We start from the raw sequence: 17,169 nt of genomic DNA, 5'->3' as shown, positions 1-17,169 counted from the left end.
TTTTGAACTCTAATTCAGTTAAGTACACTCCATAGCTAGCACCTAGTGTCACTGATTCAGGACCAAATGTATCTTAAGTTTTCTCTGTAGAAACAGACAAAAGCTCTTCAACTAAACCATTTACTTTGCAGCCACTTTCATTAATCTTTAAAAATTCAATGGCTGGAAAAAGCGTATTTGTATGATGTTATAGCACTGAAAGATGTTTAAGATGATCTGGCTCTAGTTTTTAAATAGATATTTTTCAACTGTCCCACAAGTAAAGTTAAAATACATTAAGTGAAAAAGTATTCTGAAATTATATTCTGTTCTAAAGATGCTCTCTCAGATCTTATCTACTCTACCCATTGCTAATTTTAACTCACGTTGTACTCTTACCAATATATGTAGTAGTACTCATGCATGCTGTAGAGTTCCAATTCAAAGCCACTCAGAAGATACTGGATCATAATTCGAAGGTTATGATAAAGGACCCAGGTACCTAAACAGGCCAAATGTTGCCTCTGAGGTTCCTGTTTCAACAGCATAGTGTGAAGGGCTGCATCAACCTTCTCTGCCTATCAGAATAAAATGTCATAATATTGACACTTTTTTCAAGGTAATTAGAGAATTTAAAAAAAAAAACAGCTGAAAATAGCATTTAAGCAGAAAATGTAAAGCTTGTCACCTAAAGAAGTCACACTTTCAAAACATTTTTGGTTAGGTTTAAAGTTCTCATTTCATGATGGGTAACGTTTATGTAACACTCCTTAAACTAAAAAGACATTTTATAAAACAAAAATACAAAATATTGACTTCAGGTCTTTAGTTATGTTATCAATACTGCTGCTTACAAATTAAGATTTTTATTAGAATGTGAACTTGCTGTAAAACTATAGTTCTGCCCATATTTTATAATTCATTCTGATTATCAAAGACATAATTTATTTGTTTGGATTACTCTTTTTGTAAACTCTTTCTTTGATAAGTTAAACTATTAAAGTTAAAAATAAATTCATCACACTGAAAAATTAGTCAAAATGTCATTCTAAAGAATTGTTTTAAAAAATCTGATCAAGATATAAGAATATCTTAATTTTTAGAAGGGAAGGTAACTTATTGGCTCTTACCTCATCCTGCAAGGTAGCAAATTCCTCAAGAATATGCCCAAGCTTATCTCTCTGTCGAGCCCTATTATGTCCATGGATCTGAATAAGACTACAGAAGGGCTGCAATACACATACAATTTGTTAACAGTCAGTGTAAAATTACTTGACAATAAAGAAAATTAACATTCCAAGTTTTCAAAATCTAGTTTAAGGGGGAAAAAATATTGTGGATGTAAGAATAAGGACTATGCATATTTCTTACATAGGTATTTCTTTTTAAGGAAACTCAACATGAGAATTTATCAGTAGCTAAAAAAAAAGTGGCTGTTACATATGAAACTTGTTCTCATATGGCAAAAATATCTTACTTCAATCTTTAGATATTCCCACAATTTCAAGAGCATAGTTTCTTTTCTGCTTATCTCAAGCTATTAGTCAATGTTCAAAGGTGACACTTCTATGCTGCTTACATTCACCAGAATAATTACAAGGCTTAAATAACAGCTAATACAGTTGACCCAATGAATAACACAAGGGATAGGGGTACCTATACCCCATACAGTCAAAACTTCATGTATAACTTTTCATTCTCCAAAAACTATTAATAGCCTATTGCTGACTGGAAGCCTTACTGATAACATACACAGTTAACTCCTATTTTGTATGTTGTATGTTTTATATACTTACAATAAATAAAATAGAGAAAAGAAAATGTTAAGAAAGAGAAAATACATTTATAGTACAGCATTATATCTAAGAAAAACTGTGTATAAGTGGACCTATACAGTTCAAACATCATTCTTTAGAAACTGCAAGGTTTCTATTCAACATCATAAAATATTGTAATACTTCATTAATCAGACAATACACAATGAATGGTAGGATGCTCTGATTTAAGAAATATGAATTAGAAGAATAATTTTAAATTTACAGTTTGACAGATATTATTATCTCACTTGATCAATACCCTCTAAGAAGTAACAGTAGGTTACTTCTTAAGGTGCAGTATTAACACCTCATTTTTCAAAGACTGAGAAGTTTATAGAAACTATAAGTGATCTGCCTGACAATCATGAAATATTAATGATAAATTTGGAATCTGGCCCTTTAGTTCTCCTCCTTTCACCATCCCAAGCTGCCTTCATATATATCTACATCTATATCTCCACATTTCCAATATATATATATTTCCAATATATATATATATATATATATATAAAATATGTATTTATTTAGTAACTGGAATTAGGCCCCCAAACTGACTGCTTCAGTTCTCCAAGAGAAATGTTCATATAATTAAATAAGAATGATTTATGATTAATTTAATCCACTACAAGATTTGTATTTTTTCCTAATTACCTGAGATTTGAAAAAAAAATTGTGATCTCTTTGACATTAACAATTTTAATTTTACTATAATTCTATTCATTAAAGTCGTACAAAGATAAGGTATCTTGGAGTGTTAAATTTTTTATTTATTCAATGAAAATAAGTAAGAAATGTTAGATGGAAAAAAAAAATTAATGCTACGGAAGGAATTATACCCCATAAATTTTAAGGTATCCATCACAATGATCCAAACTGTATTTCTTACCCGAACACAGTGAGTAACAAAGGAGTCAATACAGTCCTTAGCCTGGTGATTATTATATAGGCAGCACCTGTAAGATAATACTCATTAAAATCAAACTATTTGAACTACAAAAAGCAGCAGTGATTACCATAGGTACTTCGTATAGACAAGGTGGGAAAAAGAAAATGAAAATCAAATACATTACTGAATTAAAAACTAGCATTAGATTAAGAAATATTTCACTATTACACTATTAGTTACACAAATGTATATTTCCAATTTTTCAGTTCTACATTTGTAACTGAAGAGTTGCATCCAAGATCAAATTAACAAGAGAAAAAAAATTCCAAAGTGCCACTTTTTCATGACCCTACTACAATGTTACTTATTTTTCTACAACTGACACCCTCATGGACTGTGCTCATAATAGTCACTACAAAGAAAATACTATACAGAATCATCCTATTTTTTTCCAAGATGTATCCAAATTTCCAACCACTGGCCAAAATGATCCCCTCTACATTTCTGGTACCTCATCTTCTATCCTTATGAAGTGGTTCCTGTGGTGTTCCTTATCTCAGTTAATAACATCACTTCTTGACTGAAGCCCTCTTTGAGCAGTCTGGGAGGATGTGCTTACCCCTGGAGGAACTACAGGGGCTGAAGACATGTAAGGTCTGTAGGCCTTTGCACCTAAGAAGATGAGAAAAAGCAAAGACTTTCCCCTGGAGCACTGACAGGCAGACAACTTGCTACTCCTCAGTGTTTGCCATAACTGAACAATCTGACCAGAGCCTCAAAAATAAAGAGAGCCATAATCATGCAACATAAAATGACAGTGCACACAGCATCCAGGAGAAAGAAAGAGCAGAACACCTGGAACAGGTGGTGGCAAAGGAGAAGTGCTGGAAGGTCTATTATATCTTTAACTCCAAGATAAAAATATGATTTAAGGTCATTAAAATAAAGCTCTTAAAAAAGACTTTCTGGACCCAAAAGTTAGGACTTCCAAATTTAAAAGTTCAATGGATGAAAGACACTCACTAATAGCCTTGAAGGTCAAGAGGAAGAACTTTCTCACATCATGGCAAAAATAACCAGAGATAAATATTAAATACATATAAATATAAATGAGATAAATATTATAAAGAATATGGAGAAGAGATCTAGAAGACTTAGTATATGAGGGGTTCTAAAAAAAAAAGGTGAAACAGTAATTAAATGAAAAATAATAAAGAATAAAATATAATTATTGATTGTAAGACCTGAGGCTTTAATGACTGAGTTTCTAACAGGATTGCTGAAAATCACACATGTACATTCTGATAAAGCTCTTAAACTCCAAAAGAAAAAAAGAGAAAGAAAAAGAAAGGAAAAGAAAGAAAGAAAAGAGATTTTACAACCTTCTAGAAGAAAGTCCCAAATCACTTAAAAAGGAAAAAAAGAATCAGATCAGGATCACATTTCTTCTAACCCCCTCCCCCCCCCAAGGATCCCATTTCTTATCTGTAATACCAGATTTTTTTTTTAAAGATTTTATTTATTTATTCATGAGAAAGACACACACAGAAAGAGAAAGAGAAAGAGAGGCAGAGACACAGGCAGAGGGAGAAACAGGCTCCATGTAGGGAGCCCGGTGTGGGACTTGATCCCGGGTCTCTAGGATCAGGCCCTGGGCTGAAGGCAGCACTAAACCACTGAGCCACCTAGGCTGCCCCTGTAATACCAGAATTTTAAAAACAGTTGTAGTAACAGGGGCACTTGGGTGGCTCAGTTGGTTAAGCATCCAACTCTTGGTTTCAGCTTCAGGTTACGATCTCAGGGTTGTGAGATTGAGCCCTGCACTGGGCTTCACGCACGTAGGAGTCTACTTGAAATTCTTTCCCTCTCCCTTTGCCCCTCCCAATGCTCTTGCACTCTCTCTCTAAAATAAAATAAAAACTTAAAAAAAGTGGAATAACATTTAGAGACTATCATGCAATGAACTTTGTTATACATACAGCCAATTCTCCATATTCACGATACTTATTCTTTAAAGCTGCTACAGACACTGAATTAGACGATATGTTAACACTGCCGCTAAAGTGAAATACAGGGCAGCCCCGGTGGTGCAGCGGTTTGGCGCCGCCTGCAGCCCAGGGCGTGATCCTGGAGACCCGGGATGGAGTCCCACATCGGGCTCCCTGCATGGTGCCTGCTTCTCCCTCTGCCTGTGTCTCTGCCTCTCTCTCTCTCTCTAGCCGTGTCTCTATGAATAAATAAAATCTTAAAAAAAAAAAAAAAAAAGTGAAATACAGGGTTAGGTTCCTGCCAGCTTCTGGTGACACCATTTTCATCAACTGATCACTACGTAAGTGTTTTAAGATGCCTCATGTAGGGACGCTTGGGTGGCTCGGTGGCTGAGCATCTGCCTTCAGCTCAGGTTGTGATCCTAGGGTCCAGGGATCAAATCTCACATCTGGCTCCCTGTGAGGAGCCTGCTTCTCTCTCTGCCTATGTCTCTGCCTCCTTCCGTGTCTCTCATGAATTAAGAAAAAAAAAAGATGCCTTATGTAATGTCTATTGATGATTCATTAACAAACTCAGGTCTGAGTTAACTTATCTAACATACATATTCTCTCTGAAAGGCATGCCACAGTCTTCTTGTGCTGAGGAATCCTAGACAGCACATCATTCATTATACATGGAGGCCATATGAAACTATGAAATAGTTTCAAAAGCACAGAAGTGTGAAGAACATGGCACCTAAGGGAGCTGTTTACAGTGTACCAACTGAAAAAAAGAAAGTAGAGTTGCCTTGTTCAACACTGGGTGACTCAAAAATTTTTTGCTGCTCTGCACACATCTGAGAATTCTGCAAGAATGGAACAAATACTGACTGGAGGATTACAAATACGTTTTACCAAGTAAGCAAGATTTGCAAATATGGAATCCTAAAACAGTGTAGGTTGAACTATAATTAAAGCTAAATGGGTAATAATAAAAGTACTAAAGGAAGATTATTAAATACAAAAGGAAAAAAATGCAAATTAGATATAAACACTATTTCACATACATCATTGTCAAAAATTCCAAAGTGTGATAATGACAAAGCCCAAACAAAGTCTGGGAAAACTAATATTCTTATACACGTTTTCTGGCATACAAACTGGTTTAATTATTTTAGAAAGCAATTCGGCAAAACTAGTAAAGTTGAAGATGCACATGGTGTATGATTAGCAATTAATTTCAGTTCTAAGTATATACAGCCTATGTGCACAAGGAGACATATTCAAAGAAGTTCACTATAGCACCACTGTGTTTTTTTGAGAGAGAAAAGAGAGTGCACAAACAGGGGTGGGGGGAAGGGCAGAGAGAGAGAGGGAGAGTGAATCCCAAGCAGGCCCCACCACAAATAAGATCATGACCTGAGGAGAAATTAAACAGATGCCCAACCAACTGAGCGATCCAGGCACCCTCAGCACTGTTTCAACAGTAATAAATTAGAAACAAATTAAATGTCCAACTATAGAGAAACAAAACATGTTCAAAGTGTGAATTTTAATGAATGAAGTAAGTCTGCATGGATCAAATTAGGTGATTTCAAAACCCTAAAGTTGAATGAAAAAATCATGTTGAAAAGGATACATACAGTGTGACAACATTTATGTGATGTCTAATAAATGGATGTATTATTTCCAGAAACATATTTGGGTGAAGTATAAAAGCATTTATAAAAGTGAGACAACTGTGGTACTGTGGTCACCTCTAGGACCAGAGTGAGAGAAAAGGATGGGGTGGGGGAGGATGATTTGAAATTGCAGGCTGCTGTTCTCCAAATGTGGCCCAGGTTCCCCTCCCTGGTGGAGATGATGACCTTGGGATGCTTCCGGGGGGAGCACCAGGTCAAAACTATTTTCACAATCATATTAAGATGTTATTTGCTTTTCGCACTCATTCTCTCACAAGTGTGTAGTGGTTGTTTCCAGAGTACATGCTGTGTGATATTACAACAGATTGAAAGCAGGTCAAAATAAACCAGTTATCTTCTATTAAGACAGAAAACAGATTTGGAAAAATGTAAAACTGCCACTTTTATCACTAATTTTTCTTAAAAAGTTATTTTCCATAAAAATGTTATTATGGGTCTGTAACCTTAAAACAATTAGTAATTTTTTTAAAGTATTGTTTTAATTTCTAAAACAGTAGGTGGCAATACCCATGACCCTATATAAACAAAACCCATCTAGGTCTTTAATAACTTTTAAAATGTAAAGAGGTCTCAAGACAAAAAAGCTTCACTGCTGATTTAGATGTTACCTCTTATAATTTAATTCATTAAAATTAGCTGTTCCTTGATACTTAAGTTCAACGCTACTTGGGACTTTCAGATGTCGCTGTTAGGAAGCAACCCCGCCCCGGATTCTGTGTGGCTCACTCCTTCAGTTCACTCACATGTATCACCACTTGCAATAGGCCTTCCAACTATCACAGCTAAGAGAACCATCTATCTTTTTATCTTTTTACAAGGCACTTATGACCTTGCATTATGTATTTGTCTACTGCTCAGTCTCTCCCACTAGATGGGAAGCTCCTTGTTAGCAGGTGTGTCCTCCTTTTCCCTAGAACCCAGAAAGGTGCCTGGCAATAACAGGTACTAATTTACTATATTTATTACATAAGGAACTGATAACATGAATATACATTAAGTATTTATCAAATTTTATCGATTCTCCAAAAGGGGAATTTATAAAAAACAAGTAAAAATATTGCTTAAAGTGGATGGTAATATAGGTAGCTGTCAGTTTATACATCTGAGTATTTGATATATCATAAATTTATTTTTTTTTAAAGATTTTATTTATTCACTCATGAGAGACAGAAAGAGAGAGAGAGAGAGAGAGAGAGAGGGGCAGAGACACAGGCAGAGGGAGAAGCAGGCTCCATGCAGGGAGCCCGACATGGGACTCGATCCCAGGTCTCCAGGATCACGCCCCGGGCCAAAGCCGGCGCTAAACCGCTGAGCCACCCGGGCTGCCCTTTAATTATAAATTTTAAAATAACTTTTAACTTTCTCCATTTGCAGATAACATCTGTAAAAAACCTAAAGATTTCACCAAAAAACTGTCAGAACTAATAAATTTAGTAAAGTTGCAGGGCACAAAAATCTATTGCACTTCTATACAACAACAGTAACTATCAGAGAAATTAAGAAAACAATGTCATTTATAATAGCACCAAAAAGAATAAAATACTTAGGAATAAATTTAAGCAAGGAGGTGAAAGATCTATAAATGAAAAACTGTAAGACACTGACTAAAGAAACTGAAGACATAAATAAATGGAAAGATATTCTGTGCTTATGGGTTGGAAGAATATTGTTAAAATGTCCATGTTACCCAAAGTGATCTATGGAGTCAATGCAATCCTTATTGAAATTCAAATAGCACATTTTACAGATATAGAGAAAAGAATCCTAAAATTTATATGGAACCACAGAACACCCTGAATACCCAAAGCATCTGGAGAAAGAACAAAGGAGTGTGTCGCACTCCCTGATTTCAAACTATCCTACAGAAGCTCCAGTAATCAAAACAGAATGGTATTGGCATAAAAAGAGACATAGATCAATAAAACAGAATAGAGAGCCTGGGGGGAAAAAGCATGTACAATCAATTGATTTTTGACAAAAAAGCCAAAAATACACAATGGAGAAAAAAGACAGTCTCTTCAATAAATAATACTAGTAATGATAGCCACATGTCAAAGAATTACACTGGACCTTTTCTTACACCATACACAGAAATGGACTCAAATGTATTAAGAACATAACACTTCTGTATGTAAAACCTGAAACTGTGTATCAGAATAAAGTGTAGGTGATAAGCTTCTTCACACTGATGCTAGCAGCACTGATTTTTTGGTTTTGGACCAAAAGCAAAGCCAATGAGTGCAAAAATAAACAGTGGGATTACGTCAAAGGGAAAAGCTTCTGCTCACCATGAAAAGGCAACCTACAGAAGAAAATACTTGCAAACCACACATCCGACAAAGGGTTAACCAGGGAAGAGCCAAGAAAATCCTGAAAAAGAATGCTGCCAGAGGACATGTCTTAACATATTAAAATTTAAGACAAAGCCACAGTAATAAAAAACATCATTATTAGATCTGAAATAAATCCCAAAACACAAAGGATTTTCAAGTAAAATAAAGATGGTCTTTTAATCCAGTAGGAAACGACAGTTTATATTGTAAGTGATGTTCACCCAACTGGCTATCTACCTAAAAGGAAATCAAGTTGAACTTCTATCTTCATACCATTTATAGGAAAAGAATTCAGAAGACTTAAATCTTAAATGTACAAGAATAAAATAAAAATCTTTGGAAAAATATATATGTGACTAAAGGCATAACCTGTGGACTGGGGAGATTTACTTTAAACAAGAAACCTACAAGTTATATAGGACAAAATAAAGTAGAAAAAACTACCTTACAGAAAGCAAAAATTTTGATGCAAAAGAAAGCTTAAGGGAAAAAAAAGCTGCAATGCCTATCACAGATAAAGGAATTGAAAAATAATGTAATTTTGTAAGTTCCTGTATATTATCAAGAGCAATACTGTATAGCAATGTGTATTATATACTCATAATGTTAAAGGAATTCATATAAATTCTCCAAAAAAAGTGAACCACTTAACAAAAGTCAATAGGCAAAAGATAAAAACAATTCATAGAAAAGTACTTCTAAATGTACAATAAATATTGTATTAAATGTTTACATTAAAGTAACAATGAAATATTGCTCCCCGCCAACCACAATGGAAAAAATTCAAAACAATGATAACACCTATTGCTGGTCAGGATATAGGGAATGTACACTCTCATGTATTGTTAATAGGAATAAAAATTGCTATAATCTTTCTGAATGTAATCTGATAATATCTATTAAAAATACACATACCTCCACCACCCAGTAACCTCAATCCATAGAATACATTCATATTATATTTGGCAGCCATTTAAAAAGAGTTAATTAGATCTACATCAGGAAATCTGAAACATAAATTCATGATTTATTTATCTTTGAGTGGAAAAATTTTTTTCTTTAAGATTTTATTTATTCATGAGAGACACAGAGAGAGAGGCAGAGACACAGGCAAAGGGAGAGAAAGCAGGCTCCTTGCAGGGATCAGGATCACACCCTCAGCTAAAGGCGTCTGCCTTTAAAGGCTCAACCGCTGAGCCACCCAGGCATTCTGATAAAATTTTTATTTTTTAAAAATCTGATTTATTTATTTGAGAAGGAGAAGAAAGAACACAAGCATGGGGCAGGGGCAGAGGGAGAAGGAACAACAGGCTCCCCACTGAGCAGTGAGCCTGACGTGAGACCAAGACCTGAGCCAAAGGCAGACGCTTAACAAACTGACCCACCTAGATACTCCAAAACTTTTATTTTAAACAAGCAATCCACAAAAAATAACTAAAAGTTCATGATAAAAACAGCCTTTTTAATGTAATCACATTTATTTAAAGTCATAGGTGTATCATATAGCTGTGTATCATAAAGACATTTACAGTGATTGTCATCAAAATGCAGTTATCTCAGAGGTAAGATTTCAGGAGAATTTTATTCTTTTTTGTATTTTATGCGGTCTAAATTTTCAGACATGACCATATATTATTTATATAACCAACTTCTGGGTTTATTTTTAAAGCAACTTAGTTACCTTCTTATTCCTCTCCTTCCTCTGCTGAATCAGTTGCCACATTTATTAATTTTACCTCTGCAATGCTCCTCCAATCTGTCCTCTCCTTTATATTCTCAAGGTTTAATCCTTCATCATTTCTTGCCTATAGTGCCGAATTAACCTAGCTCACCACTTTGTCCCCATTATCACTACCAGTTTGTTTCCTATGAAAAAATGCATACTATACTATGCCAATTCCCTCCTAAAAACCTGGGCACTTCCACAGACTATAAAGACCAAGTTTTACCAAACCACTCAAAATTCTCCAGTCTAACTCCAAACTATTGTAACCATCCAACTCCCATTTACTTATTCTCTCATTCAACAAAGATTTATAGTTTGCTGGACTAGCTCATATTGTAGACACTGTTCTAAGCACCTATGGTACATTAGTAAACAAAAAGCTAGATCTACCTGCCCTGACCTTCTGGAGTTTATATTCTAATGGGAATGGGAGGAGAAGGTAGAGAGGGAAATAAGAAATAAATATAATGAAGACTTGTATGGTACATACAGACATAAACACAATGAAGTAAATTATGCAGTATAGTATGTAAGGAGACAGTCATTACAGGAGAGAGAAAGGCAGTGACGGGCTGAGGCAGCATGGAGGCTACACTCTTTAAATAGTTTAACCAAAGCAGTCCTCACTGAGATGAAGTTAACAGACTTAAAGGTGGTGAGGGGGTCAAGTCCTGGGTATTTCCAAGTAAAATGCCCTCCACCCCAGACTCTATGTAAAGGCTGTAGGATGAGAGCCGGCCTGGCCTGCATGTTCCCAGAATAGTAAGGAGGACAAAGTGGCTGAAGCAGAGATAAGCAGAGAGGGGTAAGAGATGATGCAGCCAGAGAGGTATCAGGACAAGAGTCTAGACCAGAGCATATGGGGCCTCCTAGGATCAATCATAAGAACTTGGCTTTTACTGTGAATGAAATAGGAAATATAACAAACACTGAATGCCTGGGAGTTTACCTCCTCCCAGGGGTAGTCCTTAACTGATTTGTGTGTGGATAAATTCTCAGGCCTCCCTTGTTTTGTCCCTGACAAGGACAACTTGGAGTACAACCCACACTGTCTCCACAGCTCCCTGGCAGGACCCAACCAAAGTTACTTTCCATGAAGTATATCTCTGTGTGGTTTTCTTCCTTTTCATGTCCCACTTGCCCACAACCCTGCTGGTTTTTCCTGGAATACTTTCTAAGGTTATATGAATGGTCACAGGATCTGCTTCTGAGAAACTCAAGAGAGGAAAAAGTTTTATGTGAGATGTGGCATGATTTATTCAACAAATTGAATGCTGAACCACTAACTCTTCTTAAAACATATAATTCATATGCCCATGTCTTCAGACATGCTGGGTTTGTTTTTGTTTTTTTTTTTTTTTGCTGAGGAATAATAACACCTTTCTTTCCTCCCCTTTGGAAAAGCTCTACTCATTTTCCAAAATGCAAACACAGATGATGATTTCTTACTGCATGAAATCCTTTCCAGCCTCTTATGGCAGTATGTTTCTAGTGGTGCCACTGCTCTGTTAATTTAAGGATCATTTTTTTTGCATTTTAAATTTTTATCCAGCCTCATAGCATTGAAAAGAGACCTTATTTTGCTTTTTTTAGAATTATTCCCAAAGTGCTTACTTGACACACTGCTTTGCACGCAGTAAGAATCAATGCAACTTACTGAATTTGAGAATTCTTTCCAAGGTTTTCTTCTCATACTGGGCCTAATGTCAACCTCACAAAAACCTTAGTTTAAATCTAAATAATATGCAGCAGAAATAAATTAATTTTAATATGACTGAGTTTTTTGGTTTTTATATGAGGATTTGATTATAGCAGTTTTTATGCTTTGGCTATAAAGGAGCACAGAGAATTGGAGCTTTTAAGAAATACATATGCCATAAAAAAGTCTTACAGTACTTACTTTGGGGAGAGCACCGGAGGACTGACAAAAGACCGAAGTGCATCCTTCACCATGTCTTGCATGAGATGGGTTCCAAAAACTTTTTTGTTATCCACCAAGAAAGTGGTCTTAAAATAAATTATATATTAGTAATGCTGTCACAACTTGACATACTGTACATATATAACTGTCATTACTGTGACATGAACACACTTCTTATAAATACTGGAGAATACAGAAGAGATTAAAGTATAAAAACCTGATGGAAATCAATTAATAAATAAATCACTATTTCTAACATGGGTATTACTTATTAACCCATATTTAAGATATATTCTGATGAAGGAAAATAAACAAATGTCCAAGAAAAAATATTTCCCAAGTCAAGGGTAGTGATAGTAAACTAGTCAAAATGAACTGACCAGTCTGAATATGTCAAATAAGCTAATACATAAGAGGGTGATTCATAAATTATGAAACAGGAAATAGCTACCAGTATTAATTGATCATCTTTCTCTAATGAACATCTGGGAATACATACACACTTTCTGAAACTGGAAAAATAGATTTCATAATTAAATTTAAAGTATTATTTAATAATAATTTACATTTAATTTTCTCCATGAACAAAGGAGAAAATTACCATATTATGCCCTTCTTGATTTCCTAACACATTTGGATTGTTTCCAGTTTTGGGTGATCATGAACCAAACAGGTATAAACATTTACATACAAGTTTCCAGGAGATCATAGGATTTCACTTGTTAGGCAAACATCAAGCAGGAGTAGGATCTGTATATTTAATTTTATAAGAATCTGACAAATTGTTTTACAAAGTGGCTGTAGCAGTTCACATTCCTATCAGTAAATACATCCTCACCAGCACTTAGTATTGTCAGTTTTTCTTTTTAAAAGATATCACAAGGAGTGGGTAGTGTTATTTCACTGTGGTTTAATTTGCATATCCCTAATCCAATTATGTTCAGTATGTTTTCATACTGAAGTGTTCAAATTTGCTGCCCCTTAAAAACTGGGTTGTCTGTTCTTACTGCTGTGTTCACAGAGTTCTTTGTATGATACAAGTCTTTTGCCTCACATCGATTTGCAAGTATTTTCTCCCACTCTGTAGTCTCTTTTCATTTTCTTAACAAGGTCTTCCACAGAATTAGTTTTAAATTGATCAATTAATCATTTTTATGAATTGTTTTTAATGTCATACCTAAGTATTCTGTTTTCTAAAGTCACAAAGATTTTCTCCTATCCTTTCTTGTAAAAGTTTTATAGTCTTATATTTTAGATTTGTGATGCATTCTGAGTCAACTTTTTTTGCATGTCTGTCCAAATGTTCTTGGACCACTGTTGAAAAGGATACATTTCTCCACTGATTTGCCTTTGTGTTTTGACAAAAATAACTGATCATTTAATAACTGATCAGTTGATCATGTTAACTAATAAAGAAATATATAATACAGTACTATATAATAAAGGACTGATTAAAGAATAAGACTTATTGGCTTTCCTCTTGGTTCCACCGATCCATTTTGCCAACAAAGAATGGTTTGCAACCATACCTCTCCTGCAGTCATGTAGTTGAGTTCCCCAACTTTGCTCTTTTTTGCACCACTGTTTTGGCTATTCTAGTTCTTCTGCCTTTCCTTATAAATTTTAGAATCAGTAGTTGACATCTACAAAAATCCCGCTATGATTCTGATTGAGTCTGCTCTGTATCTATAGATCAATTTTGGGAAGAACTAACTTTTTAGAAATATTAAGTCTTCCAATCCATAAACAAGATATATCTTTTCATTTATTTAGGTTTTTGATTTCTTTAACCAGTACTTCATAGTTTTTTAGCATACAGATTCTATAAATAGGTGTTAGTTTCTACATAAGTATTTAGTTTTTTGTGTTGTACATAGTACTGTTTTTAAATTTTTGATTTCCCATTGTTCATTACAAATATATAGAAATACAACTGCTTTTTGTATATTGATCTCATCTCCTGTGTTCTTCTTAAATGCACCCATCTGGTCTAGGAACATCTTTGTAGATTCCTTGACATTTTATATAGAAAATAATGTCTGTAAAAAAAGTATTTTTTCCTTTTTCAACTGTATGTTTTTTTGCCTTTTTTCACTGGCTAAAATTGCCAATACAGCTCTCCCTCAACTATGTCCCAATAAACCCAGTGTAAGTTGAAAATAATCTACGTTGCAATGAATTTATTTAATACATCTAACATATTAAATATCATACCTAGCCTAGACTACTTTAAACATGCTCAGAGCACTTAAATTGGCCTACTGGGGGCAAAATCATCTGACACATAGCTTATTTGATAATGAAGTGTGAATATCTGCTGTAATTTATTGAATAATATAGTGAAAGTGAAAAGCAGAATGGTTATATCTGTTGTTTACCCTTGTGATCATGTAGCTGAGTGGGAGTTGTGGCTCGCTAATCATGACCAGCATCATAACAGAGTATTACACTGCATAATGCTAGCCCAGGAAAACATCAAAATTCAAAATATGGGGCATGGTTTCTACTAAATGTATAGTGCTTTCATATCATCCATAAAGTTTATAATCATAAGTTGAACCCTCTTAAGTCATGAACTATCTGTACGATGTTGAATAAGAGTGGGACTCTTTTCTCCCCATCTTAGGAAGAAAGGATTTAATCTTTCATCATTAAGCATGATGTTAGCTACAGACTTTTTGTATATACCCTTTATCAGGTTAAGGAAGTTTTTTTCTATTCCTAGTTTTGCTGAGAGTTTTTATCATGAATGGGTGCTGATTTATGTCAAATGCTTTTCTTCAATCTGCTGAGACTTTAGATTGTATGGTGGATTACACCAACTGATTTTTGAATGTTGAACCAGGCTTGCATTCTTGGGATAAAACCAACTTGGTCATGATATATTATCTTTTTTTATATACTGCTGAATTTGAATATGATAATACTTTAAGGTTATTCTATCTATCTATGCTCATAATATGTCTAAAATTTTCCATGCTTTAATGTCTTTGTTGGGTTTTGCTACTGAGATATTGCTGGCTTTATAAGTATTGTTTCTTCTATTTTCCGGAAGAGATTGTATAGAATTGACCTGGAATTTTCTTTGTTGGAAAGTTTTAAGCTATGAATTCTGAATTCAATTTCTTTAATAGATACAAGATCATTCAAGTTCTATCTTTGTGAGTTTTGGTAGTGTCCTTCAAGAAACTGGTCCATTTCATCTCTGTTTTTGAATTTATGGACATAAGAGTTGTTTAGAATATTTCCCATATATCCTTTTGGGGACTGTAGTAATAATACTCTTTTTCATTCCTGATACTGCTCATCTGTACCTTCTTTATTTCTTGTTCTATCCGGTTAGAGGTTCTTCAATTTTATTGATATATTTTTTTTGTTTTTTAAAGGCTCAGTTATTTTTAAAGTATTGTTTATTTAAGTAATCTCTACACCCAGCAGGGGGCTTGAATTCAATGGGAGATCAAGAGTCACATGCTCTTCTAACTGAGCCAGTCAGGAGCCCCTTTATTGATATTTTCAAAAGAACTAAGTTTTTGGTTACATCAATTTTCTTTACTGTTTATCAATGTTTCCTATTTTACTGATTTCTGCTTTTATCTTTGGTATTTCCTTTCTTCTGCTTGCTTTGAGTTTCATTTGCTTTTCTTTTTTTTTTTTTTTTTTTAAGTAGAAGCTTAAATTATTCAGGCTTTTCTTTTAAAAAATTTTTAACTCAAGTATAGCTAACATACAGTATTATAATTAGTTTCAGGTGTACAAACACAGTGATTCAATAATTTTATACACTGTAAAATTCTCACCATGGTAAGTGTAGTTAACCATCGTCACCAAAGTCATTACAATATTTTTGACTATAGTCCCATGAGGTACTCTTCATCCCTGTGACTTATTTATTTTATAACTGGAAGTCTGTACCTCTTAATCCCCTTCACCTATGTCACCCATCCCCCCCAAACTCCAATCCCACTGGTGACCACCTTCTTTTTCTCATATAAACATTTAATTTTATAAATTTTCCTCAAAGCACTTCCTCAATTATATCCCAAAGATTCTGTAGGTTATATTTTCATTTTCATTCAGTTCAAAATATTTTGTAATTATCCTCAAGATCTCCTCTTTGGCTCACGAGTTTTGCTTAGAAATGTGTTAATTTCCAAATATACTGAAAATTCCAAAAATCTTTGTTACTGATTTACCAGTTTAAGTCCAAAATAGAGAGCATACTTTGTATGATTTTAATCGTTTTGAAATTAAGGTTTGTTTTACAGCCCAGGATATGATCATGATGAATGCCTCCAATACTTCTAATCACAAAAATGTAACATTAACTGTTGAATATCCTTTTTTTGTTTGTTTGTTTGTTTGTTGTTGAATATCCTTTAAAAGCATCTACTTTTGTTCCAGCAATCAATAAAACAATGTTAACATAAAATTTGATGTTTAAAAAAGTATTACAATACTATATAGAACTCACTTGCAATAGAGATCTTGAAAGAACACAAGGTGATTGTTCACTAAATTCACAGAAAAAATCCTGATACACAGAGAAAAAATAATGTCATTAACAGATTTAATAAAAGCTGGAAATGTTTGTATATAACATGTAATTTTTGTCAGAATTCTGAAAATCATATACTACCAGAGTTAAAATAGGACAAAGCGCTAAGGATCATTTCTATAGGAATTGTCTTAATTGTATCAATGGGACAATGGATGATTTTTGAGACTAACTTTTTATTAACTGACCAAAAGTACAACTGTGTGGATACCAGTATTAAATTTGCACACTATGAAAATAATAGCATTAATAATAATTTGCTGACAGCAGAGGTTTACT

General features: G+C 34.2%; 1 protein-coding gene across 6 annotated transcripts in view; it reads right to left on the bottom strand.

Moving 5' to 3' along the window:
* The window catches only part of NAA35 (N-alpha-acetyltransferase 35, NatC auxiliary subunit), a 105,645-nt gene that overhangs the window by 9,794 nt on the left and 78,682 nt on the right, over positions 1–17,169 (bottom strand). For all 6 annotated transcript variants that reach the window (XM_025984161.2, XM_072763325.1, XM_025984160.2 and 3 more), the window contains exons 13-17: positions 16,807–16,866; positions 12,312–12,418; positions 2,683–2,749; positions 1,110–1,208; positions 379–557 (exon numbers count right to left, since the gene is read on the bottom strand). In XM_025984161.2, the coding sequence (XP_025839946.1) occupies positions 379–557; positions 1,110–1,208; positions 2,683–2,749; positions 12,312–12,418; positions 16,807–16,866 (512 nt within the window). The remainder of the gene's footprint in view (positions 1–378; positions 558–1,109; positions 1,209–2,682; positions 2,750–12,311; positions 12,419–16,806; positions 16,867–17,169) is intronic.

This window comes from Vulpes vulpes, chromosome 1 (genome assembly GCF_048418805.1).
Source record: "Vulpes vulpes isolate BD-2025 chromosome 1, VulVul3, whole genome shotgun sequence".
Lineage (NCBI taxonomy): Eukaryota > Metazoa > Chordata > Mammalia > Carnivora > Canidae > Vulpes > Vulpes vulpes.
The sequence above is the reverse complement of the archived record's forward strand: the minus strand, read 5'-3'. Positions and strand labels throughout refer to the sequence as shown.